The sequence below is a fragment of the Canis lupus genome, chromosome 4, assembly GCF_048164855.1.
Source record: "Canis lupus baileyi chromosome 4, mCanLup2.hap1, whole genome shotgun sequence".
NCBI classification, from domain to species: Eukaryota; Metazoa; Chordata; class Mammalia; order Carnivora; family Canidae; genus Canis; species Canis lupus.
In genome coordinates, this window is record NC_132841.1 from 9,061,461 (window position 1) to 9,087,157 (window position 25,697).

Consider the following 25,697-nt stretch of genomic DNA (forward strand, 5'->3'; position numbering starts at 1 on the left):
TCCCTCTTTTCTTTAACCCTACCTTCGGTCTCCAAAAGTCTGCTCAGGGCTCACATTACTGATTTGCTGTATTTTCATGAGCCATTGATAATCCCACAGCAACCTTTTGTAAAATCATAAAATTGCACGTTCATTGCTTTTTTAATGTATTTTTAAAGTTCTTATTTGTGGCAGAACCCTAGCGGTGCGCTTTCAGTGATGCTGAACACTGCTATTTTATAGCAATTCAAATCGTTTTTAAAGTAAAAAGGAGATAAAATCATTATCTCTGTAGAGAATGGCTTTTCCCTTTGAAGGTTTACTAGTTCATTCAGAGTAGCGCGTTCTTTATAACAATGCTGCAGGGTAGCAAGTGGGATCGTTTTCAGATGATGTATGTTTTTCAAAGCTGAGGCATTGTGCACACTGTTAGGAGCTCAGTGGGAAGGAGTAACAGAATAACAGAAGCTCTCTGGTGCTTAATGAATGAATAATATATATATATTATTTTTACCTTGCAGGTGAAAAAGGTGTGAGGGTTGAACTCAATAAGCCTTCTGATTCAATCAGTAAAGACGTCTTATAGAGCCTTTGATCCAGCAATACCCTCCTTCACCTACAATAATTGTTGACGCTATTTGTTAATTTGTGAATATGGATAAATGAGATAAAGAAAAATAGACAACCAGTTGGCATTTCAATAAGGAAATAGAAACAACTTTGTCGTGTTGCATCAGAAAGAAGACTCTGACTATGTGACTTTGTACTGCATGACTGACTCCAAACCTGTGATTGCTTATGGGAAGAGTACAAGCTGCGCCACCAACTGAGAATGGTGTTGATATCTGGACATGAAATAAGTGCCCTAGGTAGAATTTTTTCATTCTTATATTTTGCCAGATCTGTCGTCTAGATGAGTTCATTTCATCTCTCCCTTTTTTATAGAGTCAAGTTTGAATTTGAAGTAATTTTTGTATGACCAGGTACAGTACATCAAACTGAATCGAGAAAAAATTCCAGTATTACTCCCCCAAATAGCATCGATCTATTTTTGTAAACTTCTTCGTACTATTAAATTTTGCCCTAAAAGGCCTCTTATCATGTTTGTTGCCAGTGACTGATGATGACTTTCATTTCCTTTTTACTTACCATGAGAAAAGGAGCACTTTAATCACCAACTGAAAACTCAGATTGTTTTGTCGTCCTGTCCTTTACACTAATTTGAGCTCTTAAAGATTGCTGCTGTCGTGTTTCTGACATTGTTAATGACTAAATGTTAACAGTAAACTACCAATAACTTTCAGTTCATGTTTTATAAGAAAAAATGCCCAGGCTTTATTCTTTTAAGTTAGAATTTTTAAAAGACTAAAATGACTGGCACTAAATGAACTTGAGTTTGTCCTCAGCATCAAGTTCCCAAGACAAAGGGCTCTCTCATGCTTTCAGGTATATCCTGTAGATGTAGAAGGTGATGTCCCCTTCCTACGACTTTTCCTTTTGCTTCCCGTCAAGTTGACTATACTTCCAGTTTTGCTGTTATGTTTTCTTCCTACTCCTGTGAAGCACATGATCTGCAGTTGAGAACCTGGCTCCTGTGGGCTAGCATCAGGGGAGACTGAGCGCCAGGGCTGAGCCCTAGTAGTACAGACCCAGTGTTAGCGAAGCCTCAGAGCCAAGCCAAAGCAGGTGTTCCCCAGGTGTAATGCTCACCTCTTGGTCAGTACTGAAAGCTCTATGCTTGGCTTAAAAATACAAAACAAGTCGCAAACCAGGTAATTCTGTTATTCTGTTTTATGATTTTTCCTTTACTTTTCAGAAAAAAAGAGGGACTATTACAATATCACAGGCCTCCCAGACTTCTGTTGTTTGATGTAGGAACTGGGATGGATGTCTAAGACTTCATTTTCCTGGGCTAATCTTTAGCAGAGCCCAAAGGGTGGCATCCATATTTAGCATGAATTATGGGTCTAGATGTTGCCCACTTTGGTTTTCTATCTCTGTCCTTGATCTTTGCCAAAATGTGTGTACAGAAATACTTCTGTATATTTCAACTCATGACAGTTTTAGCATCTGTATAGTTTGTATTCAATTCGAGACCTTTTCTATGGAAAGCTCAGTAATTTTTATTAAAAGATTGCTATTGTTCATGTAAAACATGAAAAAAAAACTTGTTTAGTGAAACTGACAGTGTGGATAGGGTGGGATGAAAGATTCAGTATTGTGGTCTCACTTAGTAGGAGAACTTGCAGGAGAAAATTAGAGTTCGTTGATTTTTCTTGCCCCTGTTCGTTCTGTCCCACTTCCTCTCCGTGTCCAGATAACGCAGTGTAACATCTCTATCATAAGTGCCTCTGCCAGCCGGACCTGGGAGTGCAAGTTGTCTTTGCCATCTGGTCTGCGGTGCAGCGTGCTGAGCTAGGCCACAGCTCAAAAGTGCTATCATTTTTAGGTCTAGTAGAAATTGTGTTCTGTTGGCGGGTGGGGGGGGGGGGGTTCGTGTGATTGTCAAGGTGGTACTGCAACAGCCTTTTAACCTGGGGGCCCCTGTGTCATTCACATGTGTATCTCTGCAGTTGTGCAAAGTGTCAGATTCTACTCTCTGTGGGTTGTGCTTTCCAGGCAGGTCTTAAAATTTGTATTTTTCAGAAAATTGTATCTAACTTCTTGGAGATCGTTGTGAAAGGATCAAGAAATCCAGGATAGCCATTTCTTTAATATCCATTTAAAATCTGTTCATTTTCATGTCAGTGGGACCGTTAACTTGTCACCAAGCAGGACTCTATTTAAAACAAAATTTAAAACTACTTGTGGCCTATATGTGTTTAATCCTGGTTAAAGATAAAGCTTCTAATGCTATTTTTCATTCAACACATTAACCAGCTGTAAAACACAGACCTTTATCAACAGTAGGCAGAGAATTTCAGGATTCATACACAGACGGTAAAGTCATGTACTTTGAAAAGCAGTGTTTCATTACGAAAGAGCTCTCAAGTTGCTTGTAAAGCTAATCTAATTAAAAAGATGTATAAATGATCTTGAAAAACTTATGGTTGTTATTTCCAGCTGTCTTTTTTTTTTTTTAATTCTTTATCATACACTGACTTTCTTAATGGGTCCTTACATCAGATAATGTGTTTTCTATCACACATCTCTGGCTCAGTCCAGAACATTTGGTATTACTTTTTGTAAATGATCACAAGGGAAAGAGAGAGAACAGTAAACATAGGAGTCTAACAATTTTAGAAACATCCTGGGGGTAATTGGCTTGTCCATGGGATCCACGAGCTCTTTGTTTGGATTGGCGACATTTGGACTCTTGCCCTTTCAATAGAATTTTTAAAAATTACTAACACTAGTGCTAGTGCTGTTGAGTATATCTCTTGTCACTCATCTGCAGCAAACAGGAAGGAGCCTTATAGGCATAGTTCTGTAACTGACACAGCTACCCTGTGTGCGTATGCACAGAAGTTTAATTTGTGTGGTCCTGATCAGAGACTAAAACAGAAGAGCTCTTGTTTTGTTTTTTCTATTTTTTATTTTTTAACTTATTTTTTATTGGTGTCCAATTTGCCAACATATAGAATAACGCCCAGTGCTCATCCCATCAAGTGCCCCCCCTCAGTGCCCGTCAACCAGTTACCCTCACCCCCCGCCCACCTCCCCTTCCACCACCCCTAGTTCGTTTCCCAGAGTTAGGAGTCTCTCATGTTCTGTCTCCCTCCCTGATATTAATGTAAGGTCAATATACGTGCTCATATCTCTCTAATCTAAAAAACTTCCAGTGTGGTGGTTTTGTTATGTTCTGGCCTGTCGCGGGAGCATTTGGGAAAATGCATTGAAATATAGCTGGGTGGATTAAGGGAGAGGGCAGGTGAGTCAGAGATGAAGACTAAATTAGGTAGTGTTGTAGAAAGAGCGCAGGACTGAGAAATCTCTGCTTAGTTCTGGCCCAGCCACTTAATTATGTGACTGTTGGAGCCTTTTTCATCTGAAAACAAATACCCGCTGAGCTGTGTGAGACCTAAATGAAGTACAACACGTGCACGGCCCAAGCATGAGGGCTCTGTGGTGGCTGTAGACCTCAGTGGAAAATATTCATACTGTAGGTTTAATAATGTACATGTGTACTGGAGGTTTTCGGTTCATTTAGAAACACTCAGGAGTAAATGCCCAGCCTCCAATGCTTCAAGATCATTCACTGGGAAAAAAAAAAAAAAAAGATCATTCACTGGACTTCCAAAGTCAGGAATACATTCCCCTGATTCTGCTCTTGGTTTTAAATGCAGATTCTTTTCCTGATCACTAGCAAGTAAATTTCACCTGAAATATTGCAAGTGCCCAAGGATAAACCATTGCACAAATGACACGTATAAAGGGCCTGGCCTCATGAGCTGGGAAGAGTTTTGTAAGGAGAAAACACTTAAAGAGAAACCACTTCACAAGACAGGTACAGCCTTAACAGCTGCCCGCAGCCAAAGCGCCTTTATTAAACGGATGAGTTTTGAACTCCAAATAAGGGCCCAGGGGTCATAAAGATTATCAGGGCTTTTTGGATCAAGTCTTTTCATTGAGATTAAGACCTTTCCTGCCAAAATTAATGACTGTTTTTACCGAGTTCTATAAAACCCCTTTGCCTTTTTACCTGGGAACACACAGAGTATGCAGAACAAACTTCACCTCCATTTATAACTCAAACAGGGTGAGAGCAGTGACTCGTTCACAGCCACACAGCCAGTAAGTGGAGAGCAGGGCTTGACCATAGGAGGTCCTTTTCTTCTTTAACTTTTTTTAAGGTCAGAGTTATACATGTATATGTAGCTAAGTCAGCTTGTTCTAGAAGGGGGTTTTTAAGGAAATGAGCCTTCTTCTGAGCACAAACTTACAGTGACTCTTTGGGTTTAGTGGCCTGATTAGTTCTAAGTAACATAATCATATTGTTATGTGTTGGACTTTCAGAGTGAGACCTTATTTGCTAACCAGTTCCCCATGTGAAAGACAAGCATGTAGGGCCCTGTCCAGCCGCCAGCACCATCCGACCACACGTGGGCAGCACACCTCTGTATCCCCCTTCTTCCTCACATTGTAACTTCGATCAAGTTGATAGTTAAGACTATTGATCTTTAGAGCTTGGATGCAGAGTAAATCATGATGACTTTTCGTCCGTGATTTGTTTGTATCCTAATGTCCTGATTTTTCATACTTTTCCTGTGGCTTCTAGCCTCAGCAGTCTGGAGTCGTTGTCCTGCCTGGTACACAGCCGTCTTCCTGAGGTCTCCTTTCCCCATTGTTCTGGAGACCCCTCCACCACTCCCTGCTGGCTCTCCTGTTTCCTGGATCCCTTATCTTCCCCTTTCTCGCTTGACTTCCTCAATCTGGGGGAGCATGTTCTTCATATGTCTTCCTGCAAACGAGTACGTGGGTGGTGAATTTTTCAAGACCAGCGTCTTTGTTGGGACCCTCACACTTCATTGATAACTTGCCTGGGTTTACCACTCTCCTTTGGGAATCATTTTCTTTCAGTCCTTTGAAGGCATTGCCTCACTGGTTATAGCTTCCAGTGTGGATGCGGAGAAATCTGAAGCCATTCCTAGGCCTGACTCTTTAAACATAACCTGCTTTTTCTCTGTGGAAGCTTGTGGAATTATTTTTTGTCCCTAGAGCTCTGTCGTTTTATACCGTGCTTTGGTGTGGTGCTCTTGTCAGCCACCGTGATAGCCATGCAGACTGTAAATTCATGCCCTACATTTGGGGACACTTCCTTAAACTATTACAGTACTTTTTTGCCCCCTCCATTCTTGCTCTTTCTGGAACGACTGTGTATTGACTGGTTTGTGCCTCTTGCTCTTAGTTACTATGTGTCTTTCTGCTTTACTCTTTTAAGTCTCTTAGTCTCTTTTCCAGTTACGCCAGGGAGGGTTTCATTTCTGTTACCAGGTTTTAATATTCAAGAGCTCTCTCTCTCTCTCTCTCTCTCTTTTAGTATAGAACAACCAGTTCTGTACTAAAAGTATTTAACCTTCCTTTGTGTTCATTTTAATTTTTCTCTTTCAAGTTGCAGGTTTTGCTCACACATCTGGTAATTCTTGCTGGGTGTTCGTATCTAAGGGGAGGTACTCAGGCTTTCCAAGAAATATTGCCAGCTGCCTAAATCTGAATCTCTTTCATGATCTTCCCAACACATAGAGACAAGGAGAACCGAGTAAGTCACCTAGAATGCATACCTGCAGTATAACTGGGAGACAGAAGTTCAACTTGTGGGAAAGCAGAGCAAGAAGCATCTGAGGCCAGCATCAGGGCTCCCGGGAAGTCAGAGTCAGGTGGAAACTGTATGATAAAGGGACACGAGTAATGGGGGCCTGATGGTGGCAGTATACAGCAGCAGTGGGCAGGGGGCAGGAAGGGACTCCACCACGAGGGATGGAAATACTGACAGCCCCCAACTGGCAGTGGTTCAACTCATGATTTTTTCAACTATGATGGTGCAAAAACAATACACATTCAGTAGAAACTATACTTGGAATTTTGAATTTGGATCTTTTTCCCGGTCAGCGATATGTGGTACATACTCCCCCCTGATGCTGGGTGACAGTGGTGGCTTCAGCTCCAAGGCAGCGTTGCAATCATGATAGTCAAAATTGATGTACTTCCCACTATTCTGTTTTTCACTTTTGGTACAGTGTTCAGTCGATGACATGAAATATTCAGCACTCTGTTATCAAATACACTATGTGTTGGATGACTTTGCCCACCTGTAGACTAACCTAAGTGTTGTGAACACGTTCACAGTCAGCTGGGCTGAGCTCTGATATTTGGTAGGTTAGTGTATTAAGTGCATCTTCAGCTTATGATGGGATCATTCTGTTGTAAGTTGAGGAAGATCTGTAGTGATAAATCTGACACCAGTTCACCAGAGCACTGGCCAACTGGGTCATCAGAGAAAGGAGTTTGAAAGTTCATGAGATTGAAGGTGGCTGCTGGAAGGTACCATTTCTGGGAGGAGGGGTAGATGTCTCCCGGAGACTTAATGGTTAAGTGCAAGAAGGAAGCCAGGGTCTCATGGGGGAAAAGAATCATAGAAGAGAAAAACCCTTCTCAGCTCAAAAATAAAACTTTTCTCTGAGGAATACTGCATTTCACTGTACCAACAGAACACTCACAGATCAAACCCAGTAAGCCACACAAACCCCTCATCTCCACCTGGATAGAACCAACCATTTCTGCAAGTCAGGAAAAGAATGCCTTTCAAAATGAACAGAAAAAGGGTGCATATAAACACTGCCATAAGAAGAAAACAAAATGAGAATCATGTACAGCTTGATGAAAAGTCTCTCCTCAACCATAAGGCAGAAGAAAAGTGCAACAATAGCTAGTCTGAATCAAATATCCTTAAACAAGACTTTGCCGAAATTAAACAACCCTGGAACTTAAAAATGTTGGGCACCTGGCAGGGCTCAGTTGGTGAAGCATCTGCCTTTGGCTCAGGTCATGATCCCAGGGTCCTGGGATGGAGTCCCGAATGTGTCATGCGTTGGGCTCCCTGCTCAGCAGGGAGTCTGTGTCTCTCTCTCCCTCTGCCTCCCCCTGTTGCTTGTGTGCATGCTTACACTCTCTCTCTCAAATAAATCTTCTTAAAAATTTCAAAAGGTCAACAAAAACAAAAACCTTCAGCAAGCTGTAAAAAATAAAAAAATAATTATCTCAAGATTAAATTATAGCTGGCCAAGGAAGAATAGATTCAACAGTGGAGGGCACTGAAAAAGTAAAAAGCAGCCAAGAGTACATAAAAAAGGTTACAAAGATAAAGTAGAATGGGTACACACAAGTGTGTGCTCATACAGTGGAATGCTATAGAGCAGCGAGAACAGGCAATCTGCCAATACACAACATGGAGGACTCCAATGTGCTAAGGAGCTGGACTCCGGCCTCCTCTTGTGGATCCTATGGAGGTGGCTATTTGAGTATTAGGTTTTAAGAACAGAATTGAACCAGTATGGGTGGGTCTATCTTAATTCATACATGTGTTACTGGTGGCTCAGTTGGTTAAGTGTCTGACTTTGGCCCAGGTTGTGATCCCAGAGTCCTGGGGTGGAGGCTCATGTTGGACTCCCTGCTCAGCAGAGAGTCTGCTTCTCTCTCTAGCCCTCCTCCCACTCATGTGCTCTCTATCTCAAAATCTTTAAGAAATATTTGTTACTAGAAACCGTTTATACCTGCGTCTATGTATGTGTAGGTATACGCATTTATCTACTGAATTATTTAAGATTTTATTAAGTAATGTCTCCATCTAACATGAGGCTCAAACTCACAACCCTGAAATCAAGAGTCACACGTCCTACTGACTCAGCCAGGCACCATTCTATTGATTTATTTTAAATGTATACAAACACGTAAAAAGAATCCTGTGAGGAATCTTCTGTAAAAAACAAAAACAATACCCTCCCCATTTCTTTCATGTAGATGCAGATTTTCATACATTAGTTTGCAAGGAATGCTTATGACCTGGAATGACTTGGGTCTTTAAGAGTATTCTAGCTTGAAAATACGCAACCTTGGGTTCTTCAGAGAGGTATGGAGAAGAGTCCATGTTCGTGGAGGTATTACTGCGAAAGCATAGAAATGGAACTTGAGAATGCCTAGCCACTTCAACCACTTAACACGAAGAATCTAAGAGGCTCCTCTGACATAGGGGTAAAGGACAGTGTCTTGGGAAGCTTTCAGACTAATCTAGGCGATGCGGAGCAGAATACTCTGTCTCAGACATACTCAAAGGAAGAGCACTGTAATTTCAGAAATAGTGGGAAAGTATAGGTCTTGACTTGTCTGGAAGGCTTCCTGTTATGAACTCTCCTGTTTTGCCCCATGTGTGGGTTCCTGCTTGCTTTCTTGCAGACATGTTATGTCAGCGTGTTCAGAGTGAGGTGAAAGGAAAACAAGGCTAGGGAGGCCCGAGTGCCCTGTACAGCAGCCCTGGTTTGAGCAAGCACACATTTTTGGCCCTCTGCACCCTCTCTCACAGGACTGGAGACCATAGCTATCCTTTCCTTTCTACTAATCAGAACTGGCAATATTGTTCCAGTTGTTGGTTTCTCTCATCTGTTTGGTTTGGCTTCCATGCCTTCGGTTTTTCTGAGAAATTTAACTTCCCAGGAGCGCCCCCTGGTGTTCAGTAACCAAGAGGGCACATCTTTTGGCAAGTGTGGCTCAAGTACAGAAGGAAGCAAACAGCGGCTTGTTTCTGTATTATGATACACGACATTGTAAACTTTATTAATGATATGGTTCCAGAGGCACCTAAGAGCAATCTTTTACTTTCCTAGCTTCCAAAGAGATGTGATGGAGTACATATGATATGACATTCTGGTGGAATGTTAGAAAAAACAAAGCCAGTGCTCATCTCCACGTGGCATCCTTTTTGTTAACTCCCTAGGCAATTGGTGATAATAATTGCCATATTAGATTTCACCTCAGTGGTGGATGTGCTGCTGGTCAACAACTACAACCAGTTGCTATAAAAGCAAGACAAAAGATAACAGGAAACCAGCACCCCTCAGTAAGAACGAACAAACTACAAAAAGAGCTCAGCTTCTTCTGAGCAGCCCAATGAAGAGGTCCTGCACGTGCCCAGATGCAGGATCCCAGGCAGGCACTAAGTTTGTAGGAAAACACAGCAGCTGTTTCACTTTGACACTGAAATTTACTTGGAAGTCCTATAAGCTTTGAGGGGCCCCTGGGTGGCACAGTTTGTGGAACATCCAACTCTTGGTTGGTTTTGGCTCAGATCATAACCTCGGGGTCATGCTCCACATTGGGCTTGGTGCTCAGCGTGGAGTCAGCTTGTAATTCTCTCCCTCTGCCCTTCCCCCTTGTGTGCTCTCACTTTCTCAGTTTTTTTTTTTTTTTTAAACCTGTTAAGTTTTGAAAAAATAAGCTCAATGCTTTAGGACAATGGAACAGTAGTTTTTTGTTTATCATTTTAGATACACATTTATAGTCTAAAAAGCAAAACAGAGCTTTCCAAATTTAAAATTAGGTAGATAATGGATAGCCTTGAGATTTTATAAAGTTAACTACCTTTCACCCCCAACCCATCTCCCCAGAATGAAGTGATAGCATTTAAAGGCTGACCCAGGGATCCCTGGGTGGCGCAGCGGTTTGGCGCCTGCCTTTGGCCCAGGGCGCGATCCTGGAGACCCAGGATCGAGTCCCACATCAGGATCCCGGTGCATGGAGCCTGCTTCTCCCTCTGCCTGTGTCTCTGCCTCTCTCTCTCTCTCTCTGTGACTATCATAAAAAAATAAAATCTTTAAAAAAATAAAAATAAAAAAATAAAGGCTGACCCAGAATACCAGCTGTTATTAGGGTAGGGTGTTTGCTTTAAAGGGTAAAAAACTAAACCAGCAGAACAGAAAACGGTTTCTCTCATATAAATGACACAGAATGGGGTAATAATTCTTTTGGTGCAGGTTTTCTCAAAAGCCTTAACACGAACTGAAAGCTATTTAATTCCAAATTTAACTTTCCCTTTCTTGCCACCTGTTTTCATCATCCCTTAAAACTGGCCAGCTGGTGGGGAGCCTGGGTGGCTCAGTCAGTTAAGTGACCAACTTTTGATTTCCAGCTCAGGCCATGATCTGAGTTGTGAGATCAAGCCCCCTTATCAGGCTCCATGCTGTGTGTGAAACCTGCTTAAGGTTCTCTCTCTCTCCCTCCCTCCACTAAAAAAAAGAAAACAAAACAAAACAGCAGCATCTGGGTGGTTCAGTAGGTTAAGCATCTGCCTTCAGCTCGGGTCGTGATCTTAGGATCCTGGGATCGAGTCCTGCATGGGGCTCCCTGTTCAGCAGGGAGTTTACTTCTCCCTCTGTTCCTCCCCCTGCTCACTGTCGCTCTCCCAAATGAGTAAATAAGAAATCTAAAAAAAATTTTTTTTCTAAACACCTGACCAACTCTTTCTCAACCCACCCTCTCCAGCCCTGACACAGCCCTTCTGCCCATTTATGTTACCCTTCAGAGAATCCATCAAAACACTTCTCAAATGTTCTCCACTGGCTTAGTCAACTTTCCAAGCCCTCCTCCTGCCCCCAGTGCACCACCCCGACCTGAATCAACACATGGGGGTGTTCTCCAGGACCACACAAACCAAAGTGTGCAACATGACACCACCTTCAAACTTCCACCTCCTTCTGCCATTTTACTCCTCACATCTTACTTTGTAAGATGTTCAGACGGAAGATGTTTTGTTCATTTGGAGCAGCTTAGTTCCCCCTGTAGACTGTGCTGGTCTAGCTCCAACCAACACCTTTCTTTGACTCCTTCGCTCTGCAAGCCCCTTTCCATCCTTCCTTACCAGGCTATCCTGACTCACTCTGGAAGACCCACTCGGACAGTGTCTCCTCCAGGGAACCTCCCCTCAAGTTCCCACAGCCCCCAGCAGAAACTAGTCAGGAGCTCTTTCTGTGTTCACTCCCCATCGAGGCTGTTTATAAATCCTGAGGACACGGATTGTCTTGTTTACCTCTTTGCCCCAAACCTTGTATAGTTTGGGCTCAAAAGCTGCTCACTTGCACGTAATTTGCTAAATTAAGAGACAGTGATCCTCTATGAAAGATGTAATTGCATATATTTTAGGTCATTTATCTATAAATACTAAATACTGTTTTTCAACTTCATATTTAAGAAGTTATCAAAACTTGTAAACACTCAACCAGATGAGCTAAATTTGAAGAGGACTGATAATACTGTGAAGACAGCTGAACAGCTGAAACTCTCCTACATTGCTGGCAGGAGGGCAAGCTGGCAGTATTTACTAAAGCTACACATGCACGTACCCTGGTGAGCCAGCACTCCAATCCTGGGTGGACGCCCAACAGAAACGAGGAAGCATGTTTTCAGCAGCAGTCTCCGTCACAGCCAGCCCCCGGTTGGAAATAATTCGGATGCCCGTTAATATTAGAATGGCTGAATAAACCCTGGCGTATTTGTACACTCAAAGCAACGACCTAGAATGAACTTCTACAGTGTGGCAACAGGGTAGTACTTCATGAAGTTAAAACCACACTCAAGCACCCCAGGGTGGCAGAGACGTAACAGAAACAGTGATTACCCTCAGGGGTTGTGGCTGCAGACTAGGAAGCGTGCGGACACGAATGCAGGAGGTGCACTGTTCCCTCCCTGACCCGAGGCTGCCGTCACCCAGGAGCACCAAGGCCAAGTTCACACAGAGGAGCTGGCACCTCGGGTAGGTGGAGGTCATGTCGCAACATAGCTCAGGAGAAAGAAAACCTGTGAATTCAACTCTTGGGACCAGGCCAACATGCTAGTGGTACAGCCATGAGAAAGTGAACGGACGAAAGGATCTTGGTCTCTGCCACAACACAGTAAGAATGTTTTTAAAAAGAAATCTACTTTTTAAAATGCACAAATGGTATTCCTTTTTATTTTAACGGTTACAACTTTGGCTTAAGGTTCATAATACTGTTTCCAGACAGTGTTCCACTGTTAACATAAAAGAGGCTGTTGTGATGTGACTTACACCAGCTCCTTGGCAGGTGAACCACTCATCTGGCTACATCTTGAGAAAACCACTCAACTCTGGCCTACAGGATTGCAGGAGTAGTCGTCTAAAACGTTTATTTGACTATATTCCTTCTATGCTTTAACCTAAAACCAGCTGCCACCTTTTAGTGATGACAGAAATAAAATTCTTGGAGATGTATAAAATATATTTCCTGCTGAGATTAAAAAAAGAAACCAAAAAACAAAAAACTTTGAGTACCCTACAACAACTGATATACTTTGTCCTCGAAATTGTAATTTTGGCCAATGTTTAGCTTCAGTTCTATGACTGAGTTTTAATATGAACAAAGAAATACTCAGTTTAACCAAATACCTGTCAGGATTCCAATGTATTTTGAGGAAAGGTATATAAATAAAAAGATTAACAGATTTAAATGCAATTTAAGAGCAAGGAAGAACATAAGTATCTAAAAACTATACATGTACACATGCAGAACAAACTCTGAGCTACAGGATACACAAGGCAAAAGTGAATATAGCACCTTTCGACATAGAATATTTTCCATTGCAACCTCATGTATATATCTATAAAATAGAACTACATTAAAACCTACAAATCTTCATGTTCACCAGAACTTCCTGAGTGGCTGACACTATGTTAGCAGGGTAATATAGGTGGCATGTGACACCCATTTGTCTTTCAAAGACTTCTTCAACTTTTGACTTTGATGCTACCACCTTCAAGGCACCAGTCCAAGTGCTCATTAATCTGAGACTCCAACACTTCATTCTGACAAACAGGACAATCGACCATCCTGTTCTGGCTGGATGCACTGCTGGAATCCTGAGTTGCAGCTGTAGGATGTGAACTCCACTTTGGATCATTTCCACCACTTTGTACTTGCTCTTTCTTGATAAAAAAATTGTCAAAAACAGTCTTGTCTTCTAGCCTGGGTCGTTTACTTGGGAGTTTCTCCTCAGGCCCACTCACATCCTGGGGTGCAGTCACAGATGTTGATTCCGGTGCTTTTAAAGAATTTCTCAGGGATATCTTAGAAGAGGTGACCCTTTTGTGAGATCCAGAAGAGATGGAGTTTTTAGTGATGTCACCGGTTGTTAGGCTTTTTGTTGGAGATCCATTCACACTTCGGAAGGTCTTTTGGTTGGCAACTGAGACCCTAGGAAAGTAGTTGCTTAAGACATTTTGGTGACTGGCAGTAAGAATAGGGGACACTAGAGGAGTTTTTTTACTTGAACCATTCTGTTCAAATTTCACCTCAATTTTAGAATTGGGTCTGAGAGCTTTTGCTGAATGGTCTTGACTTAAAAGATCTTGGGTTTTATTAATAGCATACGAAGTAACAAACTTTCCCGATGAAGGCGAGTTGCTCGTTTCTCCTAGAACATATCCTTTCCCACTGAAAGGGATCAACAGCTGGGTCTCACCTCTGTTAGATTTATCTACAAAAGAAGCAAAAGTTCTCTTGACTCGAAATTAATACAGTAACAAGTGTTAAGCTAATGAGCTTGGGAGAAGGACGTATCTACAGTGGTCAGGGGGCTCAGGGAGGGAGAGAACACAAAAAATAAAAATCTAGCATCCCAAGCCCACTAGCAAAGGAACTTGTACCTTGAAAATCACTTAGCATTCTTCAAGTTTAGTTCCAGAGGGAAAAGTCTCCTCCCACATTCTTTTCTTTCCCCCTACTCACACAGAATGGGGATCTATAACCTCTCCACATAAATTCTTCTCTAGCTCCTCTACTCACTCACCATTTTTGAATTTAGGAAAAGTAGCTTATTATTAATGTTTCTGGATCCAACCAACAATTTCCCAAGGGAAGAAGTCTTAACTTTAGTGACCTGGTTCCCTCTTCAAAAGGCAGGGACTCTGAACTTCATAGGAAAGGGATAAATCTCAAAGATGAAGTACCAGCACATACATGTCATATCCTTTTCCCATTCTTCTCCCAATGAAAATACATACATCAACAGCAGAAGTCACTCGGCTAGAAGCCAACTGATAGGAAGGGGTGGGTTAGGAGTAATTCCGGGCATTGTTATTTGAATTACTGTTTTTATTTTGACAATCATTTTGCCTTCTGTTTCCCAATGACTCAGTGAGTCAAGATAGGGAAAGGGCCTTTACCTAACTCCAATATTATCCGTGAACACAATTTCTACTTTAACTCACACTACGCAGAGCAAAGTACATTTTTCTACCATCACTTCACAAACAATGGGATTTGTTTAAATCCACACTTACAAATGTCTATACTTGAAATAATCCTTAAGCTCATCTTAACACCAGTTCTCCAGAGGACAGCCCTGGCTTTTATACTGTTAGCTGTGGTCCCAGCAAGCATGGAAGAGCAGACAAAGTTACCTTTATTTTCAGCTGCTGTTGGCTGCTTTCCTACTTTTGTCTTTCCTTTGCCCTTTTTTGAGTAATTCTCTGGTTCCTTGATTTTGATGTAGGTGCCGCCACAGGTCTTCTGGTGCTCAGCCCACCAGTAGTCATGCACAGAGGGTGCCCTGTTGGTGGCACGTTTGACATAACCGTAGTAGGGTTTCTTGTACTGACAAGGCCCATTGCAGCGCCACCAGTGTCGCCGGTACTCATCCACCTCGTCGTGGAAAGTATGGTACACCTGGGTTGAGAGAAAGTGCTCAGTGTTAAAGAGGCAAAGTTAACAATTTTAAAAAAATACAGAAGCAGCCTTCCTGTGTTTAAACTTTCCAGTTTCTGAGAGCTCTCTGCAATGACACTTTGGAGAAGGCAGCAAATAGATTTAGCTTCTGTTCCCAAAGTTCATTTTAATGGGACAGCAGCAGTTAATAATACTTCAAAAACTGTGTAAAGATAGAAAGATGTGAGATTAGAAAACAAAAAACTTTTTAGCCCACAAAAGCCTGTCAATGCTAAAAGTTTTAGAAACCAAATTTTAAAATGATCAAAAATCAGGATAAACCAAATTTTAAAATGATCAAAAATCAGGATAAAGACAAAATTTTATATAATGCCATAATAAATAACAATTATTCCTTCCTACTGTTCAACTGAAATTTTCCCCTGTAAGTAACAATACCAAAGGATTCTGGACTATTTCCTAGAAATGCTCAACCCCACCTACACAAGCATTTTGCCTGATGCAGTCTCTGCTACACCCACTCCACATTCTCAAAGGTCTTTGCCCCCTTGTCTTTGTAATGAGCCTCATGGGGGCATCATTCTACCTGCTTATGGCAAAAAGCTCCCCAGGATTCAAAGGATCTTTTGTTTTTTTTTTTAAGCTTTGAGAGAGAGAGCAGAGACAGAAAGCATGAGTGGGGGTGAGGGGCAGAAGGAGAGGGAGAAACAGACTCTCCGCTGAGCAGAAAGCCCAAAATGGAACTGAATCCCAGGATCCTGGGATCACAACCTGAGCTGAAGGCAAATGCTTAATCGACTGAGCCACCTAGGTGCCCCAGGATTCAAATATTTTCATCTCTGTGTCCCTAAGTGGCTAATATAGGCTCTGGCACAGTGAAGGTGCTCAGTCAGTATTTGCTGCCTGAATGAATGAAAAGCTTCATTCATTGATTCAAACAAAATTCTCTGCGAATGAGCTTTTCAATACTTATACAGGATCATTTAGTTTCACCCTCTAGATAGAATCTTATTTACAGATGAAAGAGGTTTGACTGAACAGAAAGTTAGCCCTCCCACCTTGGGGGCCTTGTGGAAAGCAAGACACCAATGAAGACCTGATAATCCTCAATAACCCATGTACCTTTCTCTTCTGTCCTCCCAGTGGAACATTACTACTGTATAAGATAAGGGGCCTCCACAGATGAGATTTTAACATTTAGACATTTAACTAGACATTTAACTTTCTAATAAATTCCACAGAGGAAAAGAACATGAAACTTTCTATAACTCTACAGGTAAGTTTTATACTGTGTCTCCCTCCTAAGCAACAAATGTGTATGATTTGGCAAGCATGCCAACAATACATTACGTGAGGCGCAGAAGGCACTGGAGGGAAGAGGTTTGGGGTAAAGAGATATGGAATACCCTGCCTTCTCCCTTATGTTAAGAATTCTTCACTGAATTCACTGGTTAAAAAGCCAGGACATTGGATCTATTTTGCTTCCAAGTCCTGTAACTTGTAACTTGTAACAGCCTAGGGATGTGACTTCTTTAACAATGTAGTCACCAAAATAAAATTGTGGAACTAGATGCCCTGTGGAGTTTGTTATAACAGGATGTAACCTGTAAAAGCAAGGGGTGTCCATGCGATAAAACCTCTCCTAAATGAAAACACACAGACGTGCAAGATAAAAGAATATATCCTCTTCCAACTGAACAATAGGAAGTATACCAGGACTTTGCTTAAAGTGAAAACGCCAATGAGGAAACTAAAAGCCTTTTGTACCTGCAGCTCCACAATGCTTTTGCTAGTCAGGACTTTATGTGACTGTTTTTTACTTTGTTAAAAAAAAAAAAAAAATTTAGGGCAGCCCCGGTGGCCCAGCAGCTTAGTGCCACCTTCAGCCCAGGGTGTGATCCTGGAGACCCGGGATTGAGTCCCACATCAGGCTTCCTGCACGGAGCCTGCTTCTCCCTCTGCCTCTGTGTGTGTGTGTCTCTGTCATGAATAAATAAAATTTTTAAAAATTCTTTTTCTTAAGATTTTAAAAAACAGGATCATGACCTGAGCTGAAGGCAGCCACTTAACTGACTGAGCCACCCAGGCACCCCATGTGACTGGTTTTTAATGCAAGCTACTTTCTTGATGAAGTAACTCTGATAATTAAATGAGCTCTCTAGAAAATTAAAGCCAACAGCTAGGAGAAAAAAAAATCTACATAAAGTGAGCACTTTTCATTTTCCACAAGGCTGGCTTTTACTGCCTTTCAAAGACAGGAAATAATCTGCAGGAATTTGGTTCAATCCAATACAATACTTATTAGCCCTCATAGGGGCGCTGTATCACACATCTTATACAGAGGTGTACAAAGATAAGGAAGAGCCACCCTGTGTTCAGAGGTCTGAAATAGAATAAAATATTGTCAATGGTCAAAGAGCTGCTAGGGACACTAAAAGGAAGAAGTCCTGGCCCGCTGCGAAGATGAAGGACATGTGACAGCACAGAGGAAGTGGGACCCATGAGCGAGAGGATGTGCAAGGAGCTGCACGGGGGCTGAAACGTTCACTGAGCCAAGACAAGCAGGGGACTGTGTGGGGCAGGAGAAAAGGAACAGCAAGGTCACCTGATAAAATGAATCAGTAATAATAAACATCTCGTATTTAACTTTGTGCTCAGGGATCCCTGGGTGGCGCAGTGGTTTGGCACCTGCTTTGGCCCAGGGCACGATCCTGGAGACCCGGGATCGAGTCCCACGTCAGGCTCCCGGTGCATGGAGCCTGCTTCTCTCTCTGCGTCTTTCTCTCTCTCTGTGTGACTATCATAAATAAATAAAAATTAAAAAAATAAATAAATAACTTTGTGCTCAGACAGGGCTACAATGTTTGGCACGTATTTTCTCATCTCAAGGACCCAGCAGATAAGTATCCTTGCTGCCCCCCTTTCCTGCTCCTACACGGAGGCCCCATAGTCTGCTGTCCATGGAGTGAGCACCAGAACGCCAGCAGTTGGACAACTCCTGCTTTTCTGCCCCCAGACTCTGCTTCCTACAATATTATGCAGAAATATAAATCAAGGAAAACTTGTGATGATGGGCATGACACATGAAATGGCAGCAGATACAGGAACCATCGAAGGAGGAGATGATCACAAGGAAACGAAGCTAAGGGATAGCTGTAGCAATCCAGAGGTAGTGCCGGTCTGTAGCCACTATGCACACAGCATTGCCCTAGCTGTGCTCAGAGGCCAGGGGGGGCGCCTGAGCGGCCCCAACCACAGACCAGCGGGTTAGCTTCTCTTTGCTTGTCTGTCTTGCTGTGGGAAATCCTCAAAGACAGTGTTTGTTCCTATCCAGTTGTCTATTTTTAGTTAAATCCCAGGAATTACTGAGTAAATACTAAAAATCACAAATGTTCTACCTATTTATTAATAAGTTAAATTAATGAATGTTATATTTATTATTTAACTCATATACCGTTATATTAGCTCCAGTCAGGCGATTGATGCGATGCATATGTTTACAGAACTCTGGGCCGTGCCCCTCCCGGTCTTTATCATTATTAGTGACAAATAAATAGGCATGTATCATTTCATGCAACAGGGTCTGAAACAGAAAACAATCAAATTGTTAGGGTGCTTTTGAAAATAAAAAGGCATTTTCTCACCCTGCCTGGAGTCTTAACTTTGTTTGGATCACAGGCTCCTTTCAGAAACTGTTAAAAGTCATGAACCGTCTTTCTAGAAAAATTACATTTGCATCCATTCACAAAACTTTGCATATATTCTCTGAAACTCTGCAGATCCCAGGTTAAGAACTCCATGCTCCAAGAAAGCCTTTTTAACTCTTAATCAAAAACTCAAAGGAAAGATCAATGAACTCAACTACATAAAAACTTTAAAATTCTGTGTGGGGGGAGAAAAGAGCGTGGCTGAAAAAAATTCAAAATGATGTATGAGCAACGCACCTCTCAGGCTACTAATTCTTAAAATATAAAGAGCTACTAAAGTCGATAATAGGAAATGACCAATAACTCAATTTTTAAGGGGGCAAAAGTCATAGATGGGTTCACAGAAAAAGAAATAAAAGGCTCTGACAATGTTAAAAGTTTTAGAAACCAAATTTTGAAATGATCAAAAATCAAGACAAACCATAAACATGAAAAAAAATGTGCAACTCCATTTATAAAAACAAATACAAATTAATGTTACACCAATATGCTACTTCTGCTTATCTAGATTAGTAAAACTCCCAGTTTGACATTAGTAAAGCTAAGGTGAAAAAAACATTCCCATATATCTCTGGTGGGACTGCAAAATGGTACAAACCCCCTCTGAGGAGAATTTGGTAACATCTCACAAAGTTACAAATACATTTATCCTCTGACCCAGCAATACCTAGACTAATATGAAAGGTCATGTCTATGAGAAATTTTCATTGTGGCATCGTTTGTAATGTTAAGACTGGAACTGTTTAGCAATAGGGTCCTGACTGAATGAACTATGGAAAATCCACATCATGGAATTCTATACAGACTATATAAAAGAACGTACCCAGTATTTTGTACAAGAAGTATGTTAGGTGATTGGGAGAGGGAATAAGAATGGATAGAAGTATTTTCAAAACCAGTGCCTGGGTGGGTGGCGTAGTCAGCGAACCATCTGATTCTTGGTTTCAGCTCAGGCTGTGATCTAGGGTTGTGAGATCGAGCTCCACACTCACAGCAGAGTTTGCTTGAGAGTCTCTCTCCCTCTCTGTCTCCCCCTCCCAGAGGCTCATGCTCTCTCTAATAAATAAATCTTTTTAAAAATTTGCAAAACAGAAAAATGAAACAAAAAAGAAACTAATAACAATATCCTATAGAAGTTGGGGAGTTCAGCATAGAGAAGGATGGGATAGGACAACCTTTCTATGTGTATTACTTTCCATAGTCTTGGGATTTTTGAATCATGTGCAATTTTAAAACAAGAAAACCAGGATACCTGGTGGCTCAGAGGTTGAGCGTCTACCTTTGGCTCAGGACGCGATCCTGGAGTTCCAGGATCAGGCTCCTGTATGAAGCCTGCTTCTCCTCCCTCTGCCTGTGTCTCTGCCTCTTTCTCTGTCTCTCATGAATTAATAAATGGAATCTTAAAAAATATATACATAAATAAATAAAACCTACTGCTCTAGTGAATAAAATCTGATGATAAATCCCATGATTGGCCCAAATTTAATCTGAATTTACATAAATCTTCTTTGAATTAAAACAACAATAGCGGGATCCCTGGGTGGCGCAGCAGTTTGGTGCCTGCCTTTGGCCCAGGGCGCGATCCTGGAGACCCGGGATCGAAAACCACATCGGGCTCCCGGTGCATGGAGCCTGCTTCTCCCTCTGCCTGTGTCTCTGCCTCTCTCTCTCTCTCTCTCTGACTATCATAAATAAATAAAAAATTTAAATAAATAAATAAATAAATAAATAAATAAATAAATAAATAAAACAATAGCCTACTGTTCATTTCCACATCAAAGATGTAGACGTGTAGGTGTAAAATTCACAAAAGTATTTAAGGCTGCTGTTTCATAATTTATCTTAAATATTTCTTTATTTTTTATTTATTTTTTTTAAGATTTTTTTTTTTCACTTATTCATGAAAGACACAGAGAGAGGCAGAGACATAGGCAGAGGCAGAAGCAGGCTCCATGCAGGGAGCCCAATGTGGGACTCAATCCCGGGACTCCAGTATCATGCCCTGAGCCGTCCCAGAAATATCTTTTTAAAGAGTGAAAGTCGGGCAGCCCGGGTGGCTCAGCGGTTTAGAGCGGCCTTCGGCCCAGGGCGTGATCCTGGAGACCCGGAATCGAGTCCCATGTGGGGCTCCCTGCATGGAGCCTACCTCTCCCTCTGACTTGGGTCTCTGCCTCTCTCTCTCTCTCTCTCTCTCTCTCTGTGTCTCTCATGAATAAATAAATAAAATATTTTAAAAAAACAGTGAAAGTCATAAAGGTCTCTAAAAGCAAACCTTGTTCATAATGTTTTTACAAAGAATTTCCATCAGAACTAGATTGCCATTAATGAACTGTAGTCTTATCAAATTATGCTGAACAGAAAAATGGGTGAATCAAACATTTTAACTTGGCCATTACAAAAACATCTCTTTTAAAATTATCAACTCCATCTCTAAAAGCGAATTTAATCTTTTCAAGTAAATACCACTCTTTGGGATTCAAACTCAAAGGGCCTCTATATTTCAAATGTTTTCTAACACAGTAATGATCAATAACTAATCTTATAAAGAAGAAATAAATTAAGGTTCCTAATTTTGGGTTCAATTTAAACACCCTGAAAATGGCACATGGCACCATACTGAACAATTTCTATTTTTATAGATGTACCATTTTCCACTCCACATTTAGGCCAGATTCAAGATTCTACTCAACATGGTCCCCAAACACCTCTACTTCCCACCACTGTACTGTCTGGCCAAAAGCAGCTACTTCTGGTCCTCAATATGCCTAAATTTCATGCCTCTCTTCTGTTCACAGCATGCCCATTTCTTCTGCCAAGAGTGGTTTTCCTTTACCATCCCTACTTCTCAGAATGCAATCTGTCCTTTAAGGCTCACCTCCGTGTTTTCATTAGCAGGAGTAACAATTATAAAGTGGTAGTAATGAGGCCATGTGGTATAGGGAATAGGACAAGAGCTTTGGAGCCAGGCAAACAGCCTACACCAAGGATTTATTATTGATTATGCACAAGGCTTTGGACAAGTTACAACTTGCTCCTTATTCCTAATATGGGGATATTCTGATCTTGCAGGGCTATACACACTAGATTAACTATTCACTAGATTAACACTAGTGTTAATCATAATTACTACCACTACTGGCACACAATACGTACTCAATAAATCAATAAAGAGTAGTAGAAGTGGTGATGTCAGTAGTCATAAAATACACGTGCATGGAGCTTTTCTTTGTCCTCAACCAGACAAAGTCTTTTCCTTTTCTGAATCCTACTCATTACAATTTAGGTCATACTTTATGTACAGACCAGAGTCACACTGTTCCTCTTTGGTCCTTCTTACCCCGATCTGATATTGTAACTTTCTGCCAACAGCAAATGCTCACTTGATAGCATTACCACACATCTCCCATTCTCTTCTCGCCCATTACCTTTAAAAAAAAAAATTGTTCGTGCGTTTAACCATTTACACAATAAATATTCATTAAGCAACTACTGTTATTAGAGCTCTTCATAAGGTTGACTTGGTTAATCATGTTCGAATGTTTTTTTATGCCTACTTTTTTTCCCCTGCTTATTCACTGAGTTACCAACAAAGTTGTGTTAACACCTGCAACTATGATTGTGGATTATTTCCCTTTTTGCTTCTACTAATCTACGCTTTATGTAATTTAAAGCTATATTACTACTTTTAGGATCATTATGTGTTTTTATTTAATAGATCATTTTATCATTATAAAATGTTAACCTTTTTTCCAGTAAAACTTCTTCCCTTAAAATCTTTAGTCTGATACAACAGCTTTCTGTTTTTGTTTGGATGATATATGTCTTTTTCCACCCTTTTGCGCTTAACATATGTGTGTCTTTATCTTTTTTTTTTCTAATGCAATTTTATTTTTTTATTCATGAGAGACACAGAGAGAGAGAGAGAGAGAGGCAGAGACATAGGCAGAGGGAGAAGCAGGGTCCATGCAAGGAGCCCGACGCGGGACTCGATCCTGGGTCTCCAGGATCACACCCCGGGCTGAAGGCAGCGCCAAACCACTGGGCGACGGGGGCTGCCCTGTGTGTCTTTATCTTAAGCACATCTCTTTCCATCTAGTATGTCAGTTCATGTTTAATTAACGCTTAATCCATTTACATTTAATATAATTACTGATAACCGTCTTTATGCCTAACTTTTTTGCGGGGCTTTGTTCCTTTATTCCTCCATTCTCTTTTATTAGTTAATTATTTCTGTTGTACCATTTTATATTTAGTAGCCACTGTCTTCTATCCTAACTGTGGTGAAAAACACATTACATAAAATTTACCATCTTAACTACTTCTAAGTGTACAGTTCTGGAGTGTTTAGTATATTCACATGGTTCTGAAAACCATCACCTTATATTATCCTTAAAAACACCATCTTTCATATTTCCAAGCATGTTTTAACATATTTCCCATCCAACCTCTACCACCTTTTATCCTCTTTTGTGCACACATTTCAAGAGCTATAACTGGGGCAAGACCAGTCGTCACACCGGGTGTGTCTTAGGGAATTTCAGGCATCTTCTAGACTCAACTAGCCATAATCTGGGGGCTCCTACTGCTCCATTTTGCTAGTGAAGCATGCCCTCACTCATGCTGGCTGGTTCTACCAGCTCAGCTAGATATTCTGGGAGGGCAGCACCACAGCACCTGAACAGAGAACCAAATCTGAAGTCTCAAAAGGAAGATATGGGTCTTAATTTTTTTCTAAATTTTTGCTTCTAAATATGTAACTTAAACCAGTTACTTAGCCTCTCTGAAGAGGCTTTATGTCCATATTTATAAAATGTCCATATGTCCATATTTATAAAAATGAAGACAACACACATTGTACATAAACAGGGCTGTTGTGAAGATCGAATTAAATAATAAAACTTTATTATTAAGCCTTTAGCTGTGAAGAACTGTAAAAATATACGGTAATCATTATTATCTGCATTGCAGTTAAAGTTTGCAATGAGGAAAAACAGGTGTTTGGTTTTTATATTACAGGTTAATTCACAGCAGTGTAAATCAGTAAAAAGCATTTTTAAACTACTCAGCTAAGAATCAAGTTTATGCAAAGAATACCTCTACGAGATCCTTTCTTGGTCTCAACTTTAACAGAGGTTCACTGAGACGGATGGAACACATTCCACCCCTCCCTTCATAGCTGCATAGCCCAGCACACCTGGAAAACAACCACCACAAAAGCATTATTTACCTAAAACACACAAAAGAGAAACAGAAAGGAGAAGAATAAATCCTTATACATTCTTGGGCAGTTCACACTAGTATACCTTTTTTGTTAGGAGATATCTTCAGATCACCCCAGTGAGAGAGAGGTGTGAAGAGAACTGCATCCCTTGCCCTAGCCAGGTTGCAAGAGGCCAAAGACAATCCTGTTCTGCGGCTCCCAGTCTCCTCCCTTCAAACTATAATCAGTTTGTGGTAGTTAACAGCCAGATCTCCATCGGCGCATCTCCGAAAGCGTAAGAGAAGCCTTTACGAAGGAGATTTGTCCTTTTAACCAGTTTTATGTCCTATCTTAATCTGTCTTAGTTTAGGCTGTTTTGTATTACTTCAAAGACAAGCACCGTGGTGTACAACCATATTAAAGCTGTTAACTCCGTTCATGAGCCGGAACAGATTACTTCAAATCAGGAATTCTCTACTTTAGTGAACATCCTTTTAGAGGCATCCCCGAAGATCCTTTCGGTCCAGAAATACGGAAACGTCAGCCCCGTCCCCCTCCTAACACCTGAGCTCACTACCAAGTGGTGACATCTCAAAGGGCACAGAAGAGGACAACACACATCTCTGGGAGGCTTCGCTGCCTCCTCGGCATTCTTTCTTAGGGGCTGACTCTGGGTGCTTCTCCCTCCTGGGTCAGAAACGTGTTAATTTATTTTCAAGTGAGGGGAGATCCAAAGACATCCTTTTCTCTCCCGGTGTCCTTTACAAATCAATCGGCTACCGGAATGGGCCACACAGCTAGCTTTCTTAAAGTTGTTGGAGAGGGAGGGAGACTAGGGGAGGGAGAGGGACAGCGAGAGGAGCTGCTGGTGTCCACCACGAGACCCCCAGGTTTCACGCCCCCCGGGACCGGGGGCTGCAGAGGAGCTGCCAGCCGCTCTCGCTTCCCCAGCGGGGCTCGGGACTCACAGGGTCATTCGCAGGCTCCACTTCACCTCGACGGCCTCCAGCTGGCCCCAGAAGAACCGATCGTTGAACTGCACAAACAGGGCCTGCAAGTCCGGGGTTGGGTCCACCAGCTCCCAGGACGCGTCCACCAGCGACAGGGGCGCCTGGGCCCGGTCGCGCTCCGATCCCTGCAAGTTCCACTCCTCCTGAAGCCGCAGTGCCAACACCAGATCCTCGTCCATCTCTGCCGGGATCCCAGGCGGCGTCCGAAGGCGTTAAGCAGGCTCCACGGATCCCAGGCTCCGAGAGCCTGGTCGAGCTCCTAAGAAGTACCGGCTCTCGGGCGGCTCTCGGGCGGCTCTCGGGCCGGCCCGCCGATCTCGCGAGAACTCAGGAATAACTGGCTCTAGAACGAGAACTGAGTTTGCCCCAAACGCCGAGGCCAAGATTCTGGGGCTTAAAAAAGAGAACTCTGCAGGATACCTCCTAGTGGGCTCAAAACGGGGGCTCCCAGGGCCTGGACTCTAGGAAGGCGTCAGGAGACTGGCTACCGCCTTTACGCTCCGCCGCTCACTTCAAACACAAACGTCACGCCCGGCCCATGCGCAGTACCGCGTCTCGCCGCCTCGCCCTCCACTCTCTTCCGCAATAGCGCCTCCGGCGCATGGGCTCTAGGCCGCGGGCGCCCCTGCGCATG

At 42.1% G+C, this 25,697-nt stretch overlaps 2 protein-coding genes across 6 annotated transcripts in view; one reads left to right on the plus strand and one right to left on the minus strand.

The window, feature by feature from the left end:
• EGLN1 (egl-9 family hypoxia inducible factor 1) overlaps positions 1-3,012 on the plus strand; it is a 57,364-nt gene extending 54,352 nt beyond the window's left edge. Inside the window, exon 4 of one of the 2 annotated variants that reach the window (XM_072823083.1) lies at positions 501-642. Coding sequence is in view for 1 of the 2 variants with exons in the window: in XM_072823084.1 (XP_072679185.1) it covers positions 501-565 (65 nt within the window). In the remaining variant the exon portion in view is untranslated. Of the gene's footprint in view, positions 1-500 lie in introns of both variants that reach the window. The other variant, XM_072823084.1, reaches the window with a different exon arrangement.
• SPRTN (SprT-like N-terminal domain) lies at positions 885-25,609 on the minus strand. 4 transcript variants are annotated; one of them, XM_072823082.1, is made up of 5 exons: positions 25,022-25,577; positions 23,948-24,047; positions 18,601-18,729; positions 14,882-15,146; positions 885-4,177 (listed from the first exon to the last, which is right to left on the minus strand). In XM_072823082.1, the coding sequence occupies exons 1-5, from the start codon at positions 25,240-25,242 to the stop codon at positions 4,122-4,124; spliced, it is 771 nt and encodes a 256-aa protein (XP_072679183.1). In that variant the 5' UTR covers positions 25,243-25,577; the 3' UTR covers positions 885-4,121. The 4 variants fall into 4 exon arrangements, with proteins under 4 accessions (XP_072679183.1, XP_072679179.1, XP_072679182.1 ...); XM_072823078.1 differs by lacking the exon at positions 885-4,177 and adding an exon at positions 12,385-13,956 and having other exon boundaries at positions 25,022-25,586; XM_072823081.1 differs by lacking the exons at positions 885-4,177; positions 25,022-25,577 and adding exons at positions 12,385-13,956; positions 24,157-24,295.
• Positions 25,610-25,697: the final 88 nt, after the last annotated feature.